The following is a 22,522-nucleotide window of genomic DNA, read 5'->3' as shown; positions in this document are numbered from 1 at the left end:
CTGGACTGTTGATCAGTCATTCAAAGTCCTCTTTTCAGACGAAAGTAAAGTCTGGGGACCTGATTTCTGACTAAAATGCAGAGTGTGAGAATAAAGTCCAGTGTGACGATTCGGTGTGGCATGTCACCTGCTGATGGTTGTCCATGGAGGTTTTATCAAGTCCACAGTCCACATCTACCAGGACAATGTAGAGGAGTTCATGCTTCCCAAGCTTTATGGAGATGCTGGTTGGTTTTTCCTGCAGGACACAGCAGGACACAGCACAGTCCACACTGTCAATACCAAGTTTAATGACCACACAGTCACTGCTGGATTTGCAGGCAACCTGCCCTGACCTAAACCAGGCAGATAATCCTTTTATATTACAATCTCTGTGGAATTAATCTATATAATGTGAGTTTTTCCTGTCGAATTGAATTATTAAAGTAAATCGACTTAGTATGATATTCTAATTAATTGACCTGTAATTCTATTTAGTGGGATTCAAAAATGATACAATGTTTTTTTGGTCCTCACCAAAATCACACCCTCAGTTATGTCTTAATTTTTATTGTGCACGGTGAGAACAGGTAGAGCAGAGCTAAGGGCAGGTGCTTTAGCCATACTCCCATCCTGCTGGCAAACAGCAGATGTTATCTTTGTCCTCTACTTGACAGTGCTGCACAGCCCTGCTTCTCCCGGTGTAGCACTGCCAAATTCCTTTTTCTGTTGTAAGCAACATGGTGTTTCAGCAATGTGAATGTTTTAGTTCATTTGAATATCTGTGATATTGTAGGTAATGATGCTTATCAAGGATGAGTGCAGGCCCTTTACGTCTCTGGAAATATTCACATTCATGGAAGTTTAAATGTCCTAATGCCTTTAAATAGGCAGCAGTGAACCTTTTGTTGCTTTTCAGTTGTAGTTTCTTTCTGCTTAAAAGTTATTTTATTTAGCTCTGACCTGCAGTGTTGTGAATTTATTTTCAAGATTTTATTATTTTACAAATAATATTTAGAATATATTTTTCAAAATGGTCTAGAACATATAAGGTGTTTGAGTCCCTAAACACATTCCCTGATAATGATCTTGCTGCATTTGAACTGAATACATGTCAAAAGATGTATAAAACTGATGTACAATACACTTTTTTTAATTATAAATATGCACTCCAAAGGGAAAAGTCCACTATGATTTTACCCTGCTGTTGTAGTTTCTATTACTAAACAAGGGCTGCCACTGCCTTTTTTTCCAGTTAATCTATTGGCTTTATTCCAGTAACTTAATCTTATTATTTTTGTCCAAAAAAATCACACATTTCTTTTTGATGACATCTTTTCATCATAATGGCCTCCCATAAAATGAAAACTAAGCACATATGTTCAGTTTAAATTGTGACATCTCCAGTATTACAAAAATAAATAGAAAGAAGTTTGTTTTATTTATATATTTACAGTTAAAGAAACATAAATATTCAGGTTGTCGAACGTAAGAAGATTGAACTGGAAAAAAGAAAAACTAAACTGTGTTGAAATCCTGGATTCAAGCATATTTTCTGAAACTTTTTAAACTTAACAAATAAAGTTGTCCTGGGCTGTTGCCCTGAGGTCTTTGTGTATATGAAGAATTGTGACCTTTTTTTTAAATTATGAGAATATAAAAGTTCACCATCTAACACATCAGATGTAATTTGTCAAAATGTAAATGTGATGCGGGACATCTGATGTACTAAATCAGGAGTCCTGATGCAGGAGTGACGAGCATTAAAAGTGAAGGTTGCAAGGACACAGTTTCCCCTCCAATTTGAGACAAATGAAGCAGAGCAACAAAGCCGTTCTAGTTTAAGATTTACAACAGACACCTTGAAAATCTAGTTTTTTTTTAACAAATTAAATTTTAAATTAAATTTGTAATAGTTTAGCAACCTGCCAGTGATTTAGTTCACCCACTACCCCAATGCTAGCTAATTTTATTTTAAATTGTATATTATACCTGTCAGCAGGAGGCAACGCCAATCCCTACTAGACGGCTGAGATGACAAACAAGCTTTTCAAACATGACTCACAGTTCTCATAAAGGCATTCGACAAAACGTCCCACAGCATTTGCTGAAATCCTTGCGACCACAGGAAGCTCAAGTGGTCAATCTTTTCATCCTTCTCCATGCAGAAAGCAATGGTTTTCATACCTGCTATAGCTCTGCTTGCAGTACGGACATTGTGTGTGGGTGGGTAATGGTGACTAATCCAATTTGCAGTCTTATTCTGGATCTCTAGTTGCCGCTGAGTCCTTAATCTCTGTGGAGAGTGAGAGAAAAAGAGATACTCTCAGCCTTAAGCTTGCGTCTGTCTGTTGATCCCTGTGGTAATAGTTTCTTATCTTTCTATGAATGAGCATGGCGGGTAAACGCAAGGTCCTCCTCATCTAACACTTGCAAAACAAGGCAGTGTGAATGTTGGGATTTAAACGAAGAACCAGAGTGAGGCTATTGACAGCTGACTGCAAGACAGGGAAGAGCTGCGACTCATGCTGTCGGTCTGACACTGTTGTGTTCAGCTGATCCTCCTTCGTCCATTCACTTATTCCCGAGGCTTTCTGGTTGCCGGGGGTTACGCTTGTTGTCGAGCACAATGTCGGAGCACATGCAGCTTTCCCTCGCCTTGTGCAGGATTGGGCTTTATACGGTAAGAAAAATGCAAGAAATGTGTGGCTTTCTTCTCACTTTTAAAGCAACACGGATTTGTTATATTTTTTTCATGTGAGCTGGATTTAACTCCGTCGAGTTTTAGCGTGGTTTAATCTTGTGATTTGAAATGGGGACTGATCAGATAAAAGTGTCTGCCGCTTCTCTGCTGCTTGGCCCCTGACAGAGGATTTCGCTGCGTTTCATTCAAGCGGTTGTTGCCCATAATTTAACGTAAGAAAGGTGAAGGTGAGCGCAATTATATCCTGTTTTCTGTAGCAGCTCACAGCAACTGTCCTCAGGCAGTGTTGTAGGTGCCTCTGGATCTATTAATATTTTCCTAAGTGGGCCATGGTGGAAATTATTGTCAGAATTTTGGCTGTACTGTCCTAGTAAGACTTGTGTAAGAGTAATATACATGTATTGGCATTGTCCAGTGAGAGTGCAGTATGCAACAAGTTTCAAATCAAACTACGTATTTTAGCGACAGCTGATGACTCAAATAACATATTGTGAGATTTGATTGTTATTCCTGTAAATATGTGAAATATTTTGGTCTACATCAACAAACCCAAATTGTGGAGCAGGGATGTTACACGGGTAGCACTTGTTTGGTTTAAAATCTCAACCGTGACTCATCATTTCAGCCATGCAAGCATCATATGAGTGGTGAAATCAATTTAAGAGGAAGATTGAATGTGTGTCTTACTAAGTTGCTAAGTTCCACCTCTCCAACAAGCGAATGGTGATGTGACATATTTTTCCCTCCAAATAAAGTTACAATCTAACTCTTTGCAATAACAAAGGTTCAATGAACGGAAAATATCTTGTAAAGAAATGCGGGCAAATATTTCTCCTCTGTGATGTGAGAAACTGTTCCTTTCTGAAGGGGGATTGCTGAGAGGTATTGCTGTTAAAGGTGTTTCTACAAGCTCTTGGGCGATGTGTGCGTTTTGTTTTGGCTTTGTCGTTGTTTAATCAGCAATGACAGTCTGGAGTGTTCTCATACTCTTGATGTCAGATTTAAGTGAGAATTTTGTTGCAGAAACATGTGGGGAACTAAACTGCAGGCTGACATTTCACTCAGAAGCAAAGTGATGTCTGACGTCCCTTTCAGCCGGCTGTAAAAGACATTGCGTGGGAAGTCTTGCTGATTTTAAAATTAGGACAATTGAAAGTACTGACTACTTAGCAGAACTACAGAGGCATGATTTCTTCTTTTTGTGCATTGCAGGGATTCACTAAGATTTAAACCCCTGCTGAATCACCATCACAACATCCGGACCAGCTGTTTATCCGGCCTTTAACATATGTGTTTCTCTGACGGATTAAAGAAACATCACACTTGTATAAACATACACACACACACACACACACACACACACACACACTGTGGCCCCTACTTCCTTCTGGTGTTCATTAATACTGATGATGAAGAGAACTTCCATTAGATTTTCAGCTTAATGCACATTTGTATTGCGTCAAGATAAAATATATAGGATAAAATATATGGTTATGAATTAAAAAAAATAACTTTTAGGAAATAAAAACGTCAAGATTCGTGGGCATTTGTTGATGGATAATGGATCTGTACTACAATTACAGCTCCAATAAAATAATTATTGTTGAAAACAATTTTTTACTCATTTCACAAAATGAAACTCATATTATACATATGAGTTACACACAAAGTACAATGTTTCAAATCTTTAATTTTATATTTTCAACAGGGAGTTTGAATCTCCTGGTTGCTTAGATGTGCTACACAACAACCTGTAATTCGGCTGTTAACATGATCAAAACGTGTAGAGGTTACTGGAACTGTTACCCTTTTGGTCTTTTAACTATTAGCAAACTATGTGATTGTGATTAGGCTCTTTGTGTTCCTCTCATTATGTCATTAATGGACTGGAAAGCGTTGACTTTAACCCTGAGGGGCTGGCCAAACCATCAAGAGTCTCAAGGCATGAGTAAGCATGACCTACTTTAAGTGAAAATGCAGAAAATGGCACTCTGCAGTTTACCTGAATTGGCTACCAGACTGGGCCACATTAAAGGATGCAGAATTAAAAAAAAAAAAAAAAAGACATAGTCCAAATCATTCACTGCTAATACAAATGAATAATAATGTCCCTAAATATATTTGCTACAAAAAGTGTTAGACAGGATATTATACATTTGTAATCATTCCCATTAACTGATAAATGGAGGTAAATGTGTCTGCATGTTCTGTCTGACTTATTTTGATGACTTGTTTTGGCTGTCCTGGTTGTTTGGTTACAGGTTGTAAGGAGACTTTTATCTTGACAGATTGTGCAGCTCCGATCACACAGGTTACACCTTCACCTGCTTTCCCCTCTCAAGAATAAGATATTGGATCATTAAATCAAAGCTTTCCGGTCTGGTATATAATATGTTTTTTCAGAAATGCGACTTGCCACCAGTAAATCCTTTTTGCTTCTTCGTTGCTACATATAGCTAACACTTTTTCCCAGCTGATTGTTGCTTTTGTCATATTGCCAAACGTCCTCACTGCTTTTGTCCACAAGCTGTCCTTTAGGCTTGTGGCAAGACCACTGCGGTGCAGTTCAACACTGTTCTACTCAGCTTGTGTATTATTCTTGGTGATAAGAAAACATCAGAATAGTTTCTGCTTGTGCAGCGTTAGGTTATAGTGTTCATAATTCAGCCACGTTTCTGTGAAGTCAATAAATAATAAAGTATTTGTGAATTTGAAGTGTCTGTGTGCATACTCTGCAGCACTTTTAATATGCACTTGCACCGCTTTGTTCTCAATGCAAACTGTGAGATACTTACATTGAGAACTTAATTCATTCAGAATATTCAGATAGTCCTTATGATGGGTGCATCACTTCATCTGCTTTTCTTCTTAAGCTGATGTCTCCATCTCTCTGGTAGATGATAACTCTGGACTCATCACACCCTGTGAACTTCTTCCATTTCTCCAGAGACCAATCTTTATGGTCCCTGATATAATGAAAACATTTTCTCCAGTTAGCCTCAACCATTAGTGGTTTTCTTAAGGCTACGCAGTATTTCAGTCCCAATCCCTTGAGTTCCTTTCACGTTCTGTGTGTTTGGAAATGCTTTATTGTATTTCTCTAAACGTGTAATGAAATCAAATCAAGCTACCACTGATCATGATCATTCAGGATTTTTTTTCTGACCACATTACTTCCTCAAAGACCGAGATTCTCCACTATCCCTTCAGTTTTTAATAATGTGTTGAACAGTTTGTAATACATGTTTAGTCGTTTCTGTAATCTCCTTCGATGTTTTCTTTGCTTGATGCCAATGTTTTGACCCTTCTTAAACAGACTAACAGCTTCTCCATGACCACAGGATGTGTTTCAACATGTTTGTTTAGGGAATGAGAAGCTATTCATTGCATCAGTTGGGATTACATAACTTGTTGCTAGCTGAAAGATAATTGCCCATGCACTAATTATCCAATAGGAGGCTTGTACCCACGTGCTTAGTTAAATCCAGACCTGTGCAATTTTTTATCTGGCCAGGCAGTGTATAATATATATCACTCACCGCTCTATGTGTTCTTGACTTTCATTGGGCTATGACAGTCTTTTTTCCCCCAATTTTCGGTTAGTAGTTAAGTCTAGATAGTTTCAATAGCTACTGAAATGATCAACTAACACTTGATTGTATGTTTAAATTCTAAGTTTTTAGAAATATGAGAGCCTTTTGTAGTTTTCCAAACAGTTCCACCATCTTTTTCTTGATAAAAAGCTTAATGTCAAATATAACATTTGAAAAAAAGTTTCCAGTGAAAACTTCTAAAGGAAATCCTAAGGCTCATCCATGTATTTCATCCTGCTTTCAGATTTATCCTTTGAGCTTGGTTATCTACTTTCACTCTTTTTATCTTGGCTGCACAATAACAAAAGTTTTATTCAGATTATTTTAAGTTTTACAGCTTCTAGGAACTCTGATAGGCTGTTAAACTTCACCACAAATATTAATTTAACTAAAGTTATTTTATAGCCCTTGGGACTCATAAATATGTTATTGTTTTTTTTTATGGTGCCTGTTATGTTACCGTAAAGTTCTCACACAGTAAATAAACCTTTCTTCTTGTAGCGTGTGAGCGGCGTACATATCCAACCTGCTTCCGTCTTTTCTGAAAGACAGGATGGGAGCAGCCATTGCGCCATCCTGGGCCACGAATATCCCAGATTTCAAAATAAACATACAGTGAAATGATGACTAAGAGGGCATGGAAGGCCACCCTAGTGACTGTCGAGTACTGTTCACTGCTTCCCGGCTGCCACTCTTCTGCAAGTTATTTTGTTTGTCCAAAGCCATTCTGAGAAAGTGTTTGGCTCTGGTCGCCAAGGAAAGAAGAAAGAGAAGGTTTCTGTTGGAAATTCAATAGCAGGCAGGGGAGGGCGATGCCACATTGTACTTCTGTTTAGACCATGGTTAGAACAATAAGATTTGTTTTCCATTTCAAAATAGTGTGCTTTTGTTGTAAACAACATTGAGTATTTATATCAAGGAGCATTAGGTTTTTGTGTTTAATTGAAGATGCAACAATATTGGCTGGATTTTCTTTATGTTGATGATCAATTATAGAAAAAGGATGAGTTTGAGAACAGATTTTAAAGCAACATGTTAAACTTTTGGGTCATTGGAGCCAGATAATGACTATTGCATGCTTGACTAATCTGCCTACCTTCTTAAAGCTGCAGGATGTAACTAGTATTAAAAAAAAAAACAACAACAACAACAACAACAAAAAACTGTTTGTTAAGACTATGTTGTGACATATTGGTATGTGACAGATAATATTTGAGGAAAATGAGCACCTTTGCCCCTTCCAGGTGCTAACTAAAAATGACCAATCAGGACCAAGAGGAGGGTCCTGAGTGGACCTGTCACTGTGACAGAGGAGCACTGTCACTTAAGCTTGTGAATGTGCTGCTCATCCACCCATGTCAGTCAAAAAAATCAAAATTTTAATGTCAAAGAAAATCTGAGTGATGCAACATTTAGTTGTCAGAAAGGGAGGAGCTATTTCGATGTATTTTGGAGTTTTCAAACATGAATGAACTATTTTCCTTAACTTTTCTTTTTTTTTTTTTTTTGAGACCATTCATAAGTGGATTTTCTAGCATGCTGTGGATCATTGTCCCTCTGCTTAAGCTCTCTACTAGCTGGCTGAGATTTTCTGGTACAAAGCAGATTTAATGGTTCCATCAATTACAACAAGTCATTCATATCCTGAAGCAGCAAAGCAGCCCGAGGGAGTTTAACTGTCGTATGATGTTGTTTTTTTCGCAGATTATGTGTTGGTTTAACACCTTATGTAACCGAAAACACGCCTTCCATAAAATTCCAAGTTTGTCTTTTCTGTTTTTTTTTGTTTTTTTTTTGTCTTGGTTCATAGAATATCATCCTAAAAGCCTCAGAGCTCAACAAGATGCATATAGCATTTGCCCTTGGCTTAGTTCTTGTTTTGATCAGCTTCGGTTTTCACGTTGGAACTCTCCTATAGATGGCATCTTTGCCCGGTCTCTTGTGTTTCAGTGTTTCTTTTGTGTCCTCCTGGATGAGTTGTTGATGCACGCTTAAAGTTAGTTTGGTGGTCCGGCTGCTCCATTATTCTGCATTTTCTCCATTTGGTGTGGTACGGTTCTCTGAAGACTCAAAGCTTTAACTCTCCCTAGGTTGTAAATGTCAATGTCTTCTCCATTAATTGACTTTTGTGTCCTCAGAAATAATGAATAATGCCAGAATCTTATTACAGTCGGCAGTGCTGCAGTGCATGGCTTTTATTAGAATGCCTTATCTTTTTTTTTTCTTAAAATTGCTGTGTGTTCAATGTTCGTTTGCCTTTTTGTTTTGCTCCATTAGTATAAAACTTTTTTTTTTTTTTTAAACCAAAAAGAGTTGTAAATTATAGCAAAGCATTGACAGAGGGAAAGAAGTTGCCATGATTGTGGGTGTTTGAGCTTGCAATACTTTGTCAGTCTTGTTTATAACTTCTTCCTCACATCTCAGGTTGCGGTTTCAGGTGTTTTTGTCATTATTTATTTAATAATCTATTGATGCTCTCATCTGAAATGGATAAATCATGGCTTTTAGGCCGTTAAGCTAGAACGCCACACTGCTCTGTTAAACTGATAAATACTGTAACAAAAATATGTCTTTTCTTTTCTTGCTAGCCGGAAACTCAACAGTCAAATAAGCGATGGTGTAACGTCATCCTTGCAAATGGAAAGTTGCACTGCTCTTCAGTCCACTGTAAAAATATGTCTGTACAAACCTCTTCATTTTTTTCAAGCACATGACATAAGATTGTGTGCGCAAATGATTCCCATTGATAGAGTCTCTACTCTGTGTAACAAATGGAACAATCTGGGATTGCTAGATCGAGATAAAAAATATTAAGGAAAAAAAAAAGTGTTGCCAAACTCTCTCCTTTTGTTCCATTTCTAAAAAGATTCAACTCTACACTTTTTTTTAATAAATGCAGATGACTCAAAACAGCAACTCACACACACTGAAGTGAAACCCTCAAAAAGCATCATATACTTAATTCAGTTTGATTTAGTTCATTTGCATTGCCCTGATTCACCGCAAATCTCATGTTAATTGACAGATCATATGCAGAGTGTATTGTCAATTCAGTCCAATCATGGACACTTACTTATAGTCAACTGCATATATGTATTAATTAATATTGCAACAGTCCTCCTAATAAACATGTAGCGACAGGGGACAATAACCTGTGGTTTAATTGTAGACACAGATTTGCCAGAGAAACATCACATTTTATCAAGGCAGTCTCTATCCAGACCATTAACAACAGTATAAACTAATACTGATGTCTGCGACAGACTGGCGACCTGTCCAGGGTGACCCCGCCTCTCGCCTGGAACGTTAGCTGGAGATAGGCACCAGCACCTCCTGACCCCACTAAGGGACAAGGGCGTAAAGAAATGGATGGATAGATGGATAATACTGATGTACTGATGTACTGATGTACTATTCAGACCTTAAAGTAGGTCTGAATAGTAGTTAAAACAAACTTAAGAAGAAACTTAAGATTAACCTGGTTTTCATTGGTTATTTTGATTGGAGAGCATTTTTTACTAACCATCTACTTTTGCAGTGTTTTTGTAAGTAAATTTAACAATTTTTGCACTGAATCATACTTGTTCCTTTCTGCCTTTAAGTTCAAACTAATGAAATCTGTATCTGCTATACCACAATAACAAAAAAAAAAAATCCATTTCAGCTTGTTCATTCAAAACATTTTTCAAATGCTTCGAAATGCCAAAACTATGGAGCTGGAGGTTCTCAATTTGCTGGCTGTCATGGCTGAGAAATGAAAATGTTGTGCATTCCTTGTGATCGAGCCAATCCTGTCCACCGAGGCCTGATCCGCCCACAAATGTAATCCGCTTTGAAACGAATGGCGAGAGAGCGACACAATCAGCTTCCTTTTTCATCAAATGCAGATATTTCTGTTGTCATGCAGGGGCAGCATGAGGAGATGGAGACAGCTGTGTTTTACCATTTGGCCATCAATGATTTAAATCACATTTAGCTGAAAGCAGTATTTTTAAAGATTCAAAACATAAAACATTCAAGGCAGGAATATTTGCCTGCCTTGAATGCAGGCAATTCATAGACAAGGTTGATTGAACTGCTTTAAAAAGAAGAAGAAAGACACTCAAGATTAAGCACGGGATAAAAATGATTAAAATGCAGATTTAAAATGAATAAAACCCCAAGACATGACGACGTCAATAAAGTAACCATTGACTTTTACTGCAGTGAACTGTGTTTTTTCACTCCAGATTTATAGAAGCCAACAGTTTCGGCTGTTTCTACAGCTGAAGAGCACAGAAGCAACCTGTGTATTCAGGCCTGGGATTGTTCAGTGCTTTATAGACCATCAATAAGATTTTAAATAATTTCATTTGACAAACAGAATGTTATTGTATTAATTTAAGGACTGGCATAAACACATTCTGGTTTAGAAAAACCTCTAAAGGCACATTGCAATAATCTAACATATAGTAAAAATGACAGAATGTAGATTTTTTGTGTGTGTGTGTCCTGTTTTGACAGGAAACTCTTTATTGTGGTAATACTTGGAAGTATGGTGACACAAAAGAATAAAGTTGTAGGTCATCATCATTGGTATAAGAGAGATGACAACTCTACACCTCTCCAGTATTTAGTTCAGAACGTTAACCGTCTTGAATGCGGTTTTGAGATCCAGTAAAATCAAGACAGATGTTTTCTTTTTAAACATTTTTAAACCGGTGAAAAGATGCAAGCCATTCAAAACCTTCACTAATAGACTCAGTGCTGTTGTTGGCTCTGTTAGACCATTTTCTTAAAATGTTTTAGAAATAAACTAAACATTTTTTTCCTCTAAGGTCCTTATCAGAACAAATCATTTAGGCCACAATTTAGGAAGAAAAAGGTATAAAATATAGGTAAAGTATCGCAGACTGAAACTATCTAGGTCATTCTAATTTAGTTATGTTGAAACCCTTTTTGTGCCACAAGAGTTTATCTTAGATCAACTTTTCTCTGACAGCTTTATTGTCCTTAGTTAAACAGAAGAAACGCTGCAGATTCAGGTTAAGTTTTCAAGTCAGACATGCTTATAAATATCTAAAACTCATATTGTTCAGGATTACTGGAGATTTCTAAACTTTACTGAACATGCACCTTGACAATCTTATGCTTTTGGCTTCTTTATGCCAGCTGGTTATCTAAAGCAGCTGTGTCTAAACTCAGTCCTCGAGGGCCGGCATCCTGCAGGTTTTAGTTCTCTACCTGGTGGTAGTAACAACCTTTTGAGCATGTCAATGTTCTTCTTAGGCCTTTAATGAGCCATCATTTGATCCAAGTGCGTTAAAACGGGGAGAGAACTAAAACATGCAGGATGCCGGCCCTCAAGGACTGACTTTGGGCACCACTGATTTAAAGGAAGGATAGTGGCGCCCTCTGCTGAAATTAAGTAGACACTGCTTCGAATTATCAAAACCAACTGACTACTGTATGTAATGGTGAACGGATCACAAACACTAGTGAAGTTTTGAGCGGAGTAAACTTTGTCAAATACAGCAAGCGGATGAAAGAGCGAGCCAGTTGCTGCTCTGGTTGCTGTGCATCATGTCCTAAAGAGGTGCATATGCAATTATTAAAATAAAAAAATAAAAAAGACTTGTATGACTTTCATTAAAATACTGCATATTTGTATGCAGCTAATAATGAAAATTCATATCAAAGTGATTTTTTACTTTAAAAACTTGTATGGTGAAGAGTACTTTAATCGTGAGAATTTTGACCTACATGGCAGAACATTTGGACTCTATTGTCCTATCCTCTGTAAAAATAATACTGCTATCGAGAAGCTTTTAAAAAATCCAGTTTTGTCGCCATCTTCAGCAAAACCTTGGTGTATTCATTAAAAGATAGAAATTTAGGTAGATTTGCATAGAATAAAACTCCAAAAATTTAAAATTTTTGATCATGTGTCAGATAACTAACATCATTGGAGTAGCTGGAAAATACCTGTATTAGCAAGGGAAGATTGTCCGAATATTTTCAACCTCAACAAAGAACTCAACCCAGCCCAGATTCAGATGTCACATCTGGGCTGGGATGTGACATCTGAATTACTGTTCCCTTTCTGCAAGGAAACAGTAACAAAACTGCCACTGTGCAGCTCCATTAACACAATGCTAAACATAATTAATTTACGTCTTGGTGTAGTGCTCTGTTTTATTGTTTTTGTTCTACCTCAAGTTAAATATGGATTAAAATGGTTTGCTACATTTTCTTGCACTTTGAATATTAAAGCTTGGGAACTATACTCTCTCTAGTAAACAAATAAGAAAACATAAAACATGTAAGACCTGATTAAAGTTGTTTCGCTGGTATATAATGCTTGATAATGTAGCCTCCCTTTTGTAATATCTCCCAAAGTGAGTGCCGTTTGACGTTATAGTTCTTTAAAATAGTTCAGACGGAGGACTTCTGTTTAACAGAAAAACTCAGGAGTGTTGTTGTTTTATTTTTTTTACATTCATCTCTCATGATCACTAATTTTATAATAAGCTCATACGCTCCCTCACAAAAGTCTGAATAGCAGACATGCCTCATTTCTAATATAGAGTATTTATAGAAGTTTTCAGTGCTGGTACTGATAAAGCTTTCCTTCTGTTTTTAACTTTGTGTAGCTGTTAATCCAACAATTATCATCTGCTTTTCTGCTCTGTTTTGTGTGCTTTTTAAAACCATGAAATGTTTTATTCATACTTGAAAATTCTCAGTAATTTCCAGTCTCTAATGATGGAAAACATGGAGAAAACAGGAAATTCTTCTGCTTCAAAGCCCGAAGCAAGAAATGTAATATGTGCACCTGATAGATGACTTACTCACATTCAGGCAGCAAAACCACTGATCAAATAAAAATGTTTTTTTCTTCTCTTGGGGGATGATTGTTTATAAACATAATCAGTTTTGGCGCTATCATTCTTTCTCCTTTCTCCAGGGGAATTTGAAAGCAGCCTTTCCGGAAAGCTGCTACATTGGGTAATGTGAAGCAATAAATATCCAGCCTTTTTTTTAATTTTTTTATCTGTACCAGATCTGCACACAATGTTGCAATTTAGAAACATAAGAACAGTAATCATCAGTAGTATTTCCTCTTGTGAGCCAAGAATTATTCAGAAAACTTTACTTATCTGTCCTCTGGGGGGAGCCATCTAATCATTGTTTTACTTTCCAGCTCATCTGTTCATTTATTGCTAAAGAGGATTACAGTAATATCTACAAAAAAAAACCCCAATTGCTTCTGGATGTTCTGCATGAGTTATTGTTTTTACAAGCCACACCACATATGTAATATTTACAGTAAAGTATTAAGGGGAAAAATGGGAATAAAAGTTGAATAAACAAATAAAACAACTTATTTGATCAAAACCCAGATTAAAAAACAGTTGTAGATTCATCATTGATGTAAATCAGGAATGTTCTGTCCTGTCTGACCTTTTCAAGGTTAACCGTAGGCCCATTTTTTTTAGACCCTGCTTGACTTTTTGATGTGCAGATATAGTTTATACACATCCATCCGGATAGATGCTTTCCCTTCATGACAGCAGGCCTCAGGAAGGGCATAGGCTGCGTATGAACCAGGTTGGCGCTGTTCGTCGGCTTTATGTCGGCTTGTGATGGATCATGGCACAGTTGGCCTTTAACTGTTCTTTCCTGTTTTTGACTAAGTAAATGTTTCCCTCTGTGCTTAGTCATTTATGAAAGCTGCTTTGCGCAATACTTCCATACGCACAACATCTGTCCATCAGACTCAACTCTGACACCACGAGTGTGTGTGTGTGTGTGTGTGTGTGTGTGGTCACATATGTCTTTTTTCCATTCTTTTACTCTAGTGTCCGTCTCTTTTGCTAAGTTTTTAGATCATAACTGACTGGATCACATTGAGCTGTTTCAAGTCTCACATGGTGTTAATTTGCAGTTATATTATTTATGTAGTCATTTCCCTGAAGCATTGCATTAATAGATTTTTATATAAGCTGTAAAAATATCTCTATCTATATGTACATATATAAATATATATTTCTTGCGAATTTGCTGTTTATCCTATAAAACATTAAACATCTTTATTCATGGTATGTGAAGGATTACTCAGATCAATTTTGAACCGCATGCAAAATTGCTAATCACCTTATTGGATCTTAAAGTACTAAAGTATTTCCCTTTTATAAGCAGCAGACCTTGATGTAAATTGGTGTTTCCATATATTGATAGTCCATGTAACGTGAAAATCTTTGGTTGTATGATGTGATTTTCTTCGGTTCCCTTTGAAGTAGAAGCGACATGTGGAGTCTATTTGCTTTAGTCATGCGCTGCCTGTGTGGGATTTAGTCATACATTTTGCATAGTTGTAATCCACACACTAATATTCCCTCAGCCTTTTCGATGATCTTCATGTTTCACACACACACACACACACGCGCGCACACATGCATTTGGCTGTTAAAAAAGCATTAGCTCCACATGTGTTTGTGGTGTTGACTCTGCTTCAGTGCATCAGCTTTGAGGCAAAGCTCAGACTATGGAGGTAAAGTTCTGAAGGTGATTAGAGGAGTGTTAGTGTATAGCTTATGATCCACGTCTTTGTCTTGATGTAAAATCTAATATTGGGCTAAACAGAAGAAGCAGAAGTTCATCAGATTTTTCCCGGTAATGGTCTGCCTTGCATTTTCTGCAGCCCTCAGAAACTGCTGCTGAAATAGTATTTGTGTTTTTGTTTTCAACAGCACGGAAAGCGCATGGCTGGTTCAACTGAGGCCAGGCAGACCACTATGCCAAACAAAACGTCTTTAATTTTGTTCTTGAAAATTAATAAAAAAATGTTGCTAAAGGCTAAGTGACCTCACATTCCTACATGTAATTCAGTGTAACCTTGTAGTTGCTACTACAATCTATTATTATGTGCTCAGTCAAAATGATGAATGTTATCTTTTTTTGTCAAAGTCTCAGGTGAATAAAGTTGTACCAAGCTCCATCTTCTCTTGTGACTGAAGCCAATGTTTAGAACAAATGATTACTTAAACTCCCATAAAATTTTAACTTGCCTTATTGAAAAAGTGGTTTGTATTTTGGTAAAAAAGTGAAGAAATGAAGCACATTTTGTGAAACATCAAGTGCCGCCATGTTTATGTGTATTTATTTATGATGTAGTGTTGTTGCATATATTTAATCTACATTTTGATTAACAATGTAAAACTGAATACTACTTTTCACCGCAATATAACATTTGACAATGATCATCTGATCATCTTGAGCTGAAAGTTCAGTCCTCTATATACAGTCTGAGTCCCGTTAACTGGTGAAATAATTATTTGGCAGAACATTTAAGTTATGTGGAAACCTGAATGCTGCTTTTTCAGCCTCTCCTAGCAGCCATCATATCATGGCGATTAAATCTTTATTGGTGCAGACGAAGTGTCTACATGGTGTTGGAATAAGAAAATGTTTTATTTGGACATTGCTGCGATATTTGTGCAGGATTATGTGGTAGCCTGGCTGAACTGGAGCACTATCGGATGCATAGAGGATTGGGATTGGCTTAAGTCTTTACGCTCCATAGAAATGCAAGGCCTGCGCCCATCAGTGTGATGGAGATGTTTCATTTAAAACATGGTCTTGAATCCAGATGTAGGATAAAAAGCACGGTGAGACATTTTTTTCTGTCTTTTAGATTTTGATTCTATTGCTTACACATGGTCACGTGTACAACAACAATACTGGCACCATGTCTTCTGGACATCCTTCCTCATCCTATGCTAGTTTCATATGGAAAAGACCTTCACATTATGTGAAGTACGTATGAATCGTCTTTATTTTTTATCTTTATTTTTTTATCTGGTTGTGCAAGACTCCCACTTGTATATCTAAATGAAAACCAGTCATGGGAGCAACATTGCTCAATTTGGCTTTTGGGTAACTACTGAGGTATTAACTGCTGAGGGTCTGTGGGCTTGTTGAAAGATGGTCTTTCTTGTATCAAAAGAAAATATGACAATTGCATCACATGGTGACGGAGTAAAACCAGCCGGGATCACAATCTGGTAGTCGTTTTAAAATTACATAACCATTGTGATACTCTAATTTAAAAGAGAAAATGCTATGAAAAGAGCAAAGTAGGGTTTGGAGGCTCGTTACCAGTTCTCGGTTAATTTCAGGGCAGAGGTCACATGTTATCCTCCCAGCCCTTCAAAAGCAGAAGGAGATAAAAGTTGGATAGTGTAATACAGTGCAGGGTATAGCACTTTCCCTGGAAAGTTTTTAGACATTTTGTCAAGTTACAAACCAGACACTTTAATGAACCTTGTAATTTTATGTGACATATCAAAAAAGTAAAGTAGATAATTAATTCACTGTTTTCAAAAATCTTTTTGAAAACAAAAAAGTGTGGATTTTTAGCAGATCCACACTGCTAAAAATTGGGCAGTGTGGATCCTCCAGAGTTACGTAAGGTGCATCTCTGATTAATATCTAGCCTGGTCTGAGTTTATAGCCATGATTTGGTAGGTTTAAAGTTGCCCCAAACTCCCTAAATATTCCAATTATGGTTTGATTTATAAGGAACAGTATGTTCAAGGTTGTATGTAGTAGTAGTTTTCCACCACACATGGTGTTTTGCACGTAGACCAAAAAGTTACATTTGATCTCATTTGATCCAGAGCACCTTGTAAATTGCGAACATAAGTTCTTAGCTTATTGTAAACAGTGGTTTCCTTGGGGCGGTGCGTGGTGTGAGGACATTTCGTGGCCGCTCCATGTATGCAGGCTATTAGTTCTCAACGCAGCCACCCGTGGTTCGATTTCTGTCAGTGGGATCTTTGCTGCATGTCTTTGCTTAGTTTTTCTCTCTCCACATTTTCTGTTCTCATTTCAGTCAATAAACCAAGATGTGAGTCAAAAAAATTTAAAAAGAAAAAAAAATATTTTCCTCTTGCCACTTTCTCATAAAGGTCAGCTTAGTGGGGTAAAATACTTGATTTTTTTCTATTGACAGATTCTGTCACCACTGTTTCTTGGTTGCTACTTTCATCAATGCCATCTGTGTAAGCCAAAACAAGAGGTTATTAAATATTGGTTGAAGAGTGCTCTTTTTTTTCAGATATTCAAAGCTGTGGATATTGTCTTTTAACCTAACTCCGCTTCAAATATCTCCAGAATTTTATCTCTGACCTGTCTGACCTGTCTATAAACACGGTGTGTGGGCGTGTGTGTGTGTGTTTTACGCTACAAACAATCAACCAACCATATATAAAAAGCGCCTAGAGTATGTGATTGATGATTCCCAATGATTTCCAAGGCCTTAAAACTTCCACATGGAGGTTTTAAATATTAAGAAGTGAGTTGTCATTGTTAAACTACTCAGGCTTTGCTTAATTGGCTGTTTTAGTGCTGATTTGTTCTTCACATTTTAGCAGCTTCATGATACCTTCTGCTCAGGGGTTTCATGGGACTCTGTTTAAGTATCAGAACCATGAACCTCCAATTTGGATCTTTAAATGAGTGAGGAGGGGAGGCGTGCTTGACTGACGTGGGATGGGCTGTGGGCAGTGTTTATGGTCTCGCAGTACGGCGTGTTTTTTTTTTTGTGAGGCCACAATGAAAGGAAGAGGCCATAGATCCACAACCTACAAGAGGGGTCTCCTAATTTCCATAATTAACTGTTGACATTAACTGTGCTTAATGAAGGCCTATTAAAGAGATTGACCCTTTTACTTAGCCAGTCCCTGGGAATGAAGCTGAAGGTTCTTCAGCAAAGGTTAAAACTATGTGTCTGGTTAATGTCTAACAATTGTGCTTTGATGCTTTCAAGTCTTAGATTCTGTCTCAGTGGAATGAGTTTTGGGACAGAAAGACCTGATATTCTGAAGAAAGCTCTACTGGAATGAGCAAAACTTTCTGATAAATATCTAAAGCATGAATACAGTATTCTGGAAGAGCACAATGGAATCAGAACAAGGTAAATGTCAATATGGCTGATGTGTGACACAGTTAACTCTTTCCAAACTTTCTACCATCTTTGCAAGATTTTCCTTTCATGGAGTTTTTTAATGTGTTCATGTCCTGTTGGATATCTAGTTTATTTAAATAAAATGTTATTTATTCTTAGCTCGCTGTATTTATATCTTGTTTAGTTTTCTCCTTTTATTCAACACTCTATACAGACCCTTTACTGAACTCTACTAATGAATAACAGCACTCTGGTGAACTGGAGTTCAAAAGCAAACTTGTCCAAAAAGAAACGGAAAATCTTCTGATATATCAAAGCTTCAAATCTTATTTATCTCAGATCATAAAAATGTTAGGTACTCATTTCACTTTCACATTAGAGCCTGGCATGTGCAAATTAATTATGGCTTCCAAGTAACACAGATGATGCTTTTTCACCTAAATCTAGTCAAAGTGAGCGTCAGATGACGCTTTTTTTTTTTTTTTTTTAAAGCGGTGACGTCTCCTTATTAAAAGAGAAAGTTTGGGAATGTAGAGTTTCATTTCTGACAATACATTGACTCAAAGTATCACCACAATATCAGTGGACAGGTTAATACATGAATACATACTTTGCATAAAATATTCAGTCTGTTGAATGGAGTCATTAGATGCCAACATCTGATGCAGGTAATCATACCCAAGACACTAAATGTTACAGTGTAGGTAATGGTGTACAAATCACCATTATCATTAATTTTCGAGTATTGTGCAAACCTACTGCTAAGCATATATTTACTGGGGTTCGGGATAAAGAGTTTATATGAAGTTTCATGTTTTAGTAAAGTTTGCCATACCATGACCAATGCCTTCCTTCATAGTTCCACTTGCTTCTCATCTCCCTTCATTGCTCTGTCAGGGATTCCTCCCATTGAGTTTGATTTCTTTGTTGCATATCATTCACCCTTCTCACTTTTCCTATTTCTTTTTTGGTAACTATTAATAAAATCCCCTACTGGTAAAAAACTGACTTTAGTCTATAATATGGATAATCAGCTTCTCATGATTTTCATAATTTACTTTTCATTTTGTCTTATAGCAGATGAGGAGATCCTTCATTACATGTTTCAGAGGAAAGAGAGTTGTATGACATTTTTTTCTATTTGGTTAGCTGACAGTAGATTCATTCTGTATGAAAATGGGCTACAAATGATGCAAGTGAGACAGTACCCTCCCCACCCACTTATCCTTATTATGTCTGTGAGATGAGGCCCCTCACACTCCCCCGCTTTGGTTCATGCACACTAGTTTCGGGGCCTTCAAAAGGGGGCCCTCAAGCTTTGATCCCTTGTATGTGTGCAGCAAAACATCTTTTTACCCTACACTGTCCCCATGAAAGTGTTTGCTGCAGCCACATGCTAATGTAAGCAAGCAAATTGCCTGTCTCAATTTTAAAATGTATACATTTTAACATTCCCAAGGGGTACTCCTTGAACCCCTCAGTTCTGTTTGCCATCTTATCTGCCCTCTGGCTGTCTCATTGAGTAAAGGTCTCCCTGTCTGAGTGCAGATGCCTTTGCATTTCCTCAGATTTTTGCTTTCTTGTAAGCTGCTGTTGTGCTTTCTCTATCTTGCTATGTATGCTGATGTACTGGAAACACATTTGGTGGGTATAAATGTGAGGATATGACGGGTAATTTATTGAGTATTAAGTCATGTCACATCTTCAAGCTATTTGTGTTTCCTGATGGGATCCTGTTCTGAACATTGCATGTGTAATTGGGATCAAGGGTGTGGAATTAAGTCAGTTAACTAAGGCTAAACCTGGTACATTGTCCTGCTGTGACATCAGGATCTCATTTTATGTATTTATTTGTTCCTGTTCATGGTCCAACTGACTAACTGGGAAGATATTTTAATGCAGGTACAGTTAAGCCCAAAACTATTTATATGCCTGACATACTTAGGTCTTAGTTTGTTTTTTTAATTTAACTAGCATTTTTGTTTTTAATAGGGACAATATTAAGCTTTTGGAGGAGCTTAGTCAGAGTCCCGACTAAAATCTGTCAGAGAATCCGTGGAGGTAGCTAAACATTAGTGTGTTCGGAAGGAGGCCTTCCAACCTCAAAGACGTAGAGCTCATCACCAAAGATAAATTATCAAAATACCAGTGGAAGCATGCACGAAGATTTTTCTATTATACATAGGAAAAAGTATATATAAGCTCAGCAATGGCCATTTTTTAAGATAAAAAAGATGCATAATTCATTAATGCAAATATTATAAACTGGTGCTCTTTTTTTGTAACGTTTTAATGCTTAAGAGATACCTGATACCTCTCATTTACTTTCAAAAACAGACTTCTTGTTTGAATGAAAATAATCTAAAATCTTACCTTGCCAGCGATATGAACAATAATGAGCTTAACTATAAATTGAGCCATTAGTGTCCCTCTAATGTTCAAACACCCTGCATGTTCAGGTGAGTTGTGTTAGAGGTTAAGTGATGTGGTTGGTGGGAAATTGCTGCAACATTTGAGTGAAGGTAGCAATTCTGTAGCAGCTGCTAATGTCTGTTGTACAGCAACAGACATCCCCCGGTGTGGGTCCCTTAATGCTGCTGTTCTTGTTTTGTGTCTGTAATAATTTTCCAGGAAATGTCAGAAAACACAGTAGCTTGTAGTTGGGATACTACATGTACTGGTCACGACAACGAGGGTTGTTTTGGTTGCTTGTTTTGACAGGATCTGGCCTCTGAATTTGTGCTGAATGTAAGTGGATCTGCTTCTTGCTTTGATTGCTTTCTCTCTGTCATGCACATTAAAACATGCTTAATATTTAGCCTACTGTCCAGTTACCTCCATCTGTGTGACTTATTTTCATACATTGGCAAACAGCATTGCTTCTCTTTTGTTTGTTTTTTGGGGGGGCAATTAACATTTCAGTCTCAATAGTGAGGGAGATAGAAGGTTATGAACTTTGTTGATGAGGGTACACTTGAGCAATTCTGTAAAAAAAAATAAAAAAAATAGGGAAAGTAATAAACCATCATGAAAGCCCCCAGGCGTTGCTTTGACCCCCTCATGGCCTCACTGAAGGGGAGTCGATGTAGAACCCACACAGTTCTGGTTGAAATCTTGGATCAGACCCAGTTTCTCTTCAGGTGAACTCCTTTGGCTTTGTTGCAAGACAAAGTTATTTTGTTATGCAAACCCTGTTGTATAAGAAGAGCACATTTAAGCCTGCAACAGCAGTTTTGAATCTGAATAAACTTCAAAGTGAGATACTTAAAAACATCTGACACTGCACAGTTTTATACATTTCTTTGATCCATATCATTTATTCTCTTTTTGGATGCCAAATTGGCCTCTGTAGCATTATCCTGTTTCTTATATCATGTCATGATCAGTTCATATCCTTGTAGACAAGCAGAATTTGGAGACCTTATGTGGCTTATGGCTGCTTAAGTTATGGTTAATAGGTTACAGAAGACAACTTGTAATTCTGCTATCGCATGTCATCTCACTTTGCACTTTTAAGACCGTTTTTGTATTTAGTACTATATCTTTGTGTATGGTTAGTTTATTTGCCATAATCTTGATCAAATTTTAGGAGTGCAACAAGGTTTTGTGGCAGAGATCTTATTATATTAAATTGCTGCAATATTTTAGTGAAATTGTTTTTTAGAAAGCACAGTTAGGATTTTAAGCCACTCTGTGTCTGTCATACGTCCTCTGGTGAAATAAATGCAAGATAATTATACAAACACTGACAAGACTATCTATTTGCTATTTAACTGTTTCATCCAACTCATGGGACAAGATGACGCATGAAATGTATGAGAACAAGACTAGATTTCAGCAGTATGTGTGGGAAAAGTTTTTTTTTTTTTTCTAGCAAATGGAGTAACGATTTCACAAATTCTGAACCGTTTTAAATAATCTCTAGTATATTTACATCCAAATTTTACTTTTTCATATGTTGTTTGTGATACTTGTATTAATACATTGTGGTCCTCCAGAAAACACTGCAAAAAGCTCCCTTTCTTGTTTCCCCAAATTGAATATGAGGTTTCATAAATCCTACATTTGCATCGTGAAGAGCCTGAACTGGTTTAAGTTTTGTTTAAGTTGTGATTTTGAAGTAGAAATGATCAAAGGCAGTACGGACCCTCAAAACGACTGTGAAATATTTCTTTAAAGGAAATGGAAAGTTTGAATCACCAAATATTGTGGAATTCTCACACCAAACTACATAACAAATCCTTCACATTTCATCTGTCATGCAATCAATGTTTTTTTTTTTTTTAATCAAGTATC

The 22,522-nt window shown here is 37.0% G+C and overlaps 1 protein-coding gene across 2 annotated transcripts in view; it reads left to right on the top strand.

Moving 5' to 3' along the window:
* LOC103145894 (ADP-ribosylation factor-like protein 15) overlaps positions 1–22,522 on the top strand; it is a 124,454-nt gene that overhangs the window by 20,002 nt on the left and 81,930 nt on the right. The window contains exon 1 of one of the 2 annotated variants that reach the window (XM_016677152.1): positions 2,519–2,662. The exons of the other annotated variant lie outside the window; for it this stretch is intronic. Coding sequence (XP_016532638.1) covers positions 2,609–2,662 — 54 coding nt within the window. The 5' untranslated portion in view covers positions 2,519–2,608. Of the gene's footprint in view, positions 1–2,518; positions 2,663–22,522 lie in introns of those variants that run through there. 2 annotated transcript variants of the gene reach the window in all.

This window comes from Poecilia formosa, unplaced genomic scaffold, assembly GCF_000485575.1.
Source record: "Poecilia formosa unplaced genomic scaffold, Poecilia_formosa-5.1.2 Scaffold148, whole genome shotgun sequence".
Lineage (NCBI taxonomy): Eukaryota > Metazoa > Chordata > Actinopteri > Cyprinodontiformes > Poeciliidae > Poecilia > Poecilia formosa.
Note: the sequence above shows the minus strand (reverse complement) of the source record. Positions and strands in the feature narration are given on the sequence as shown.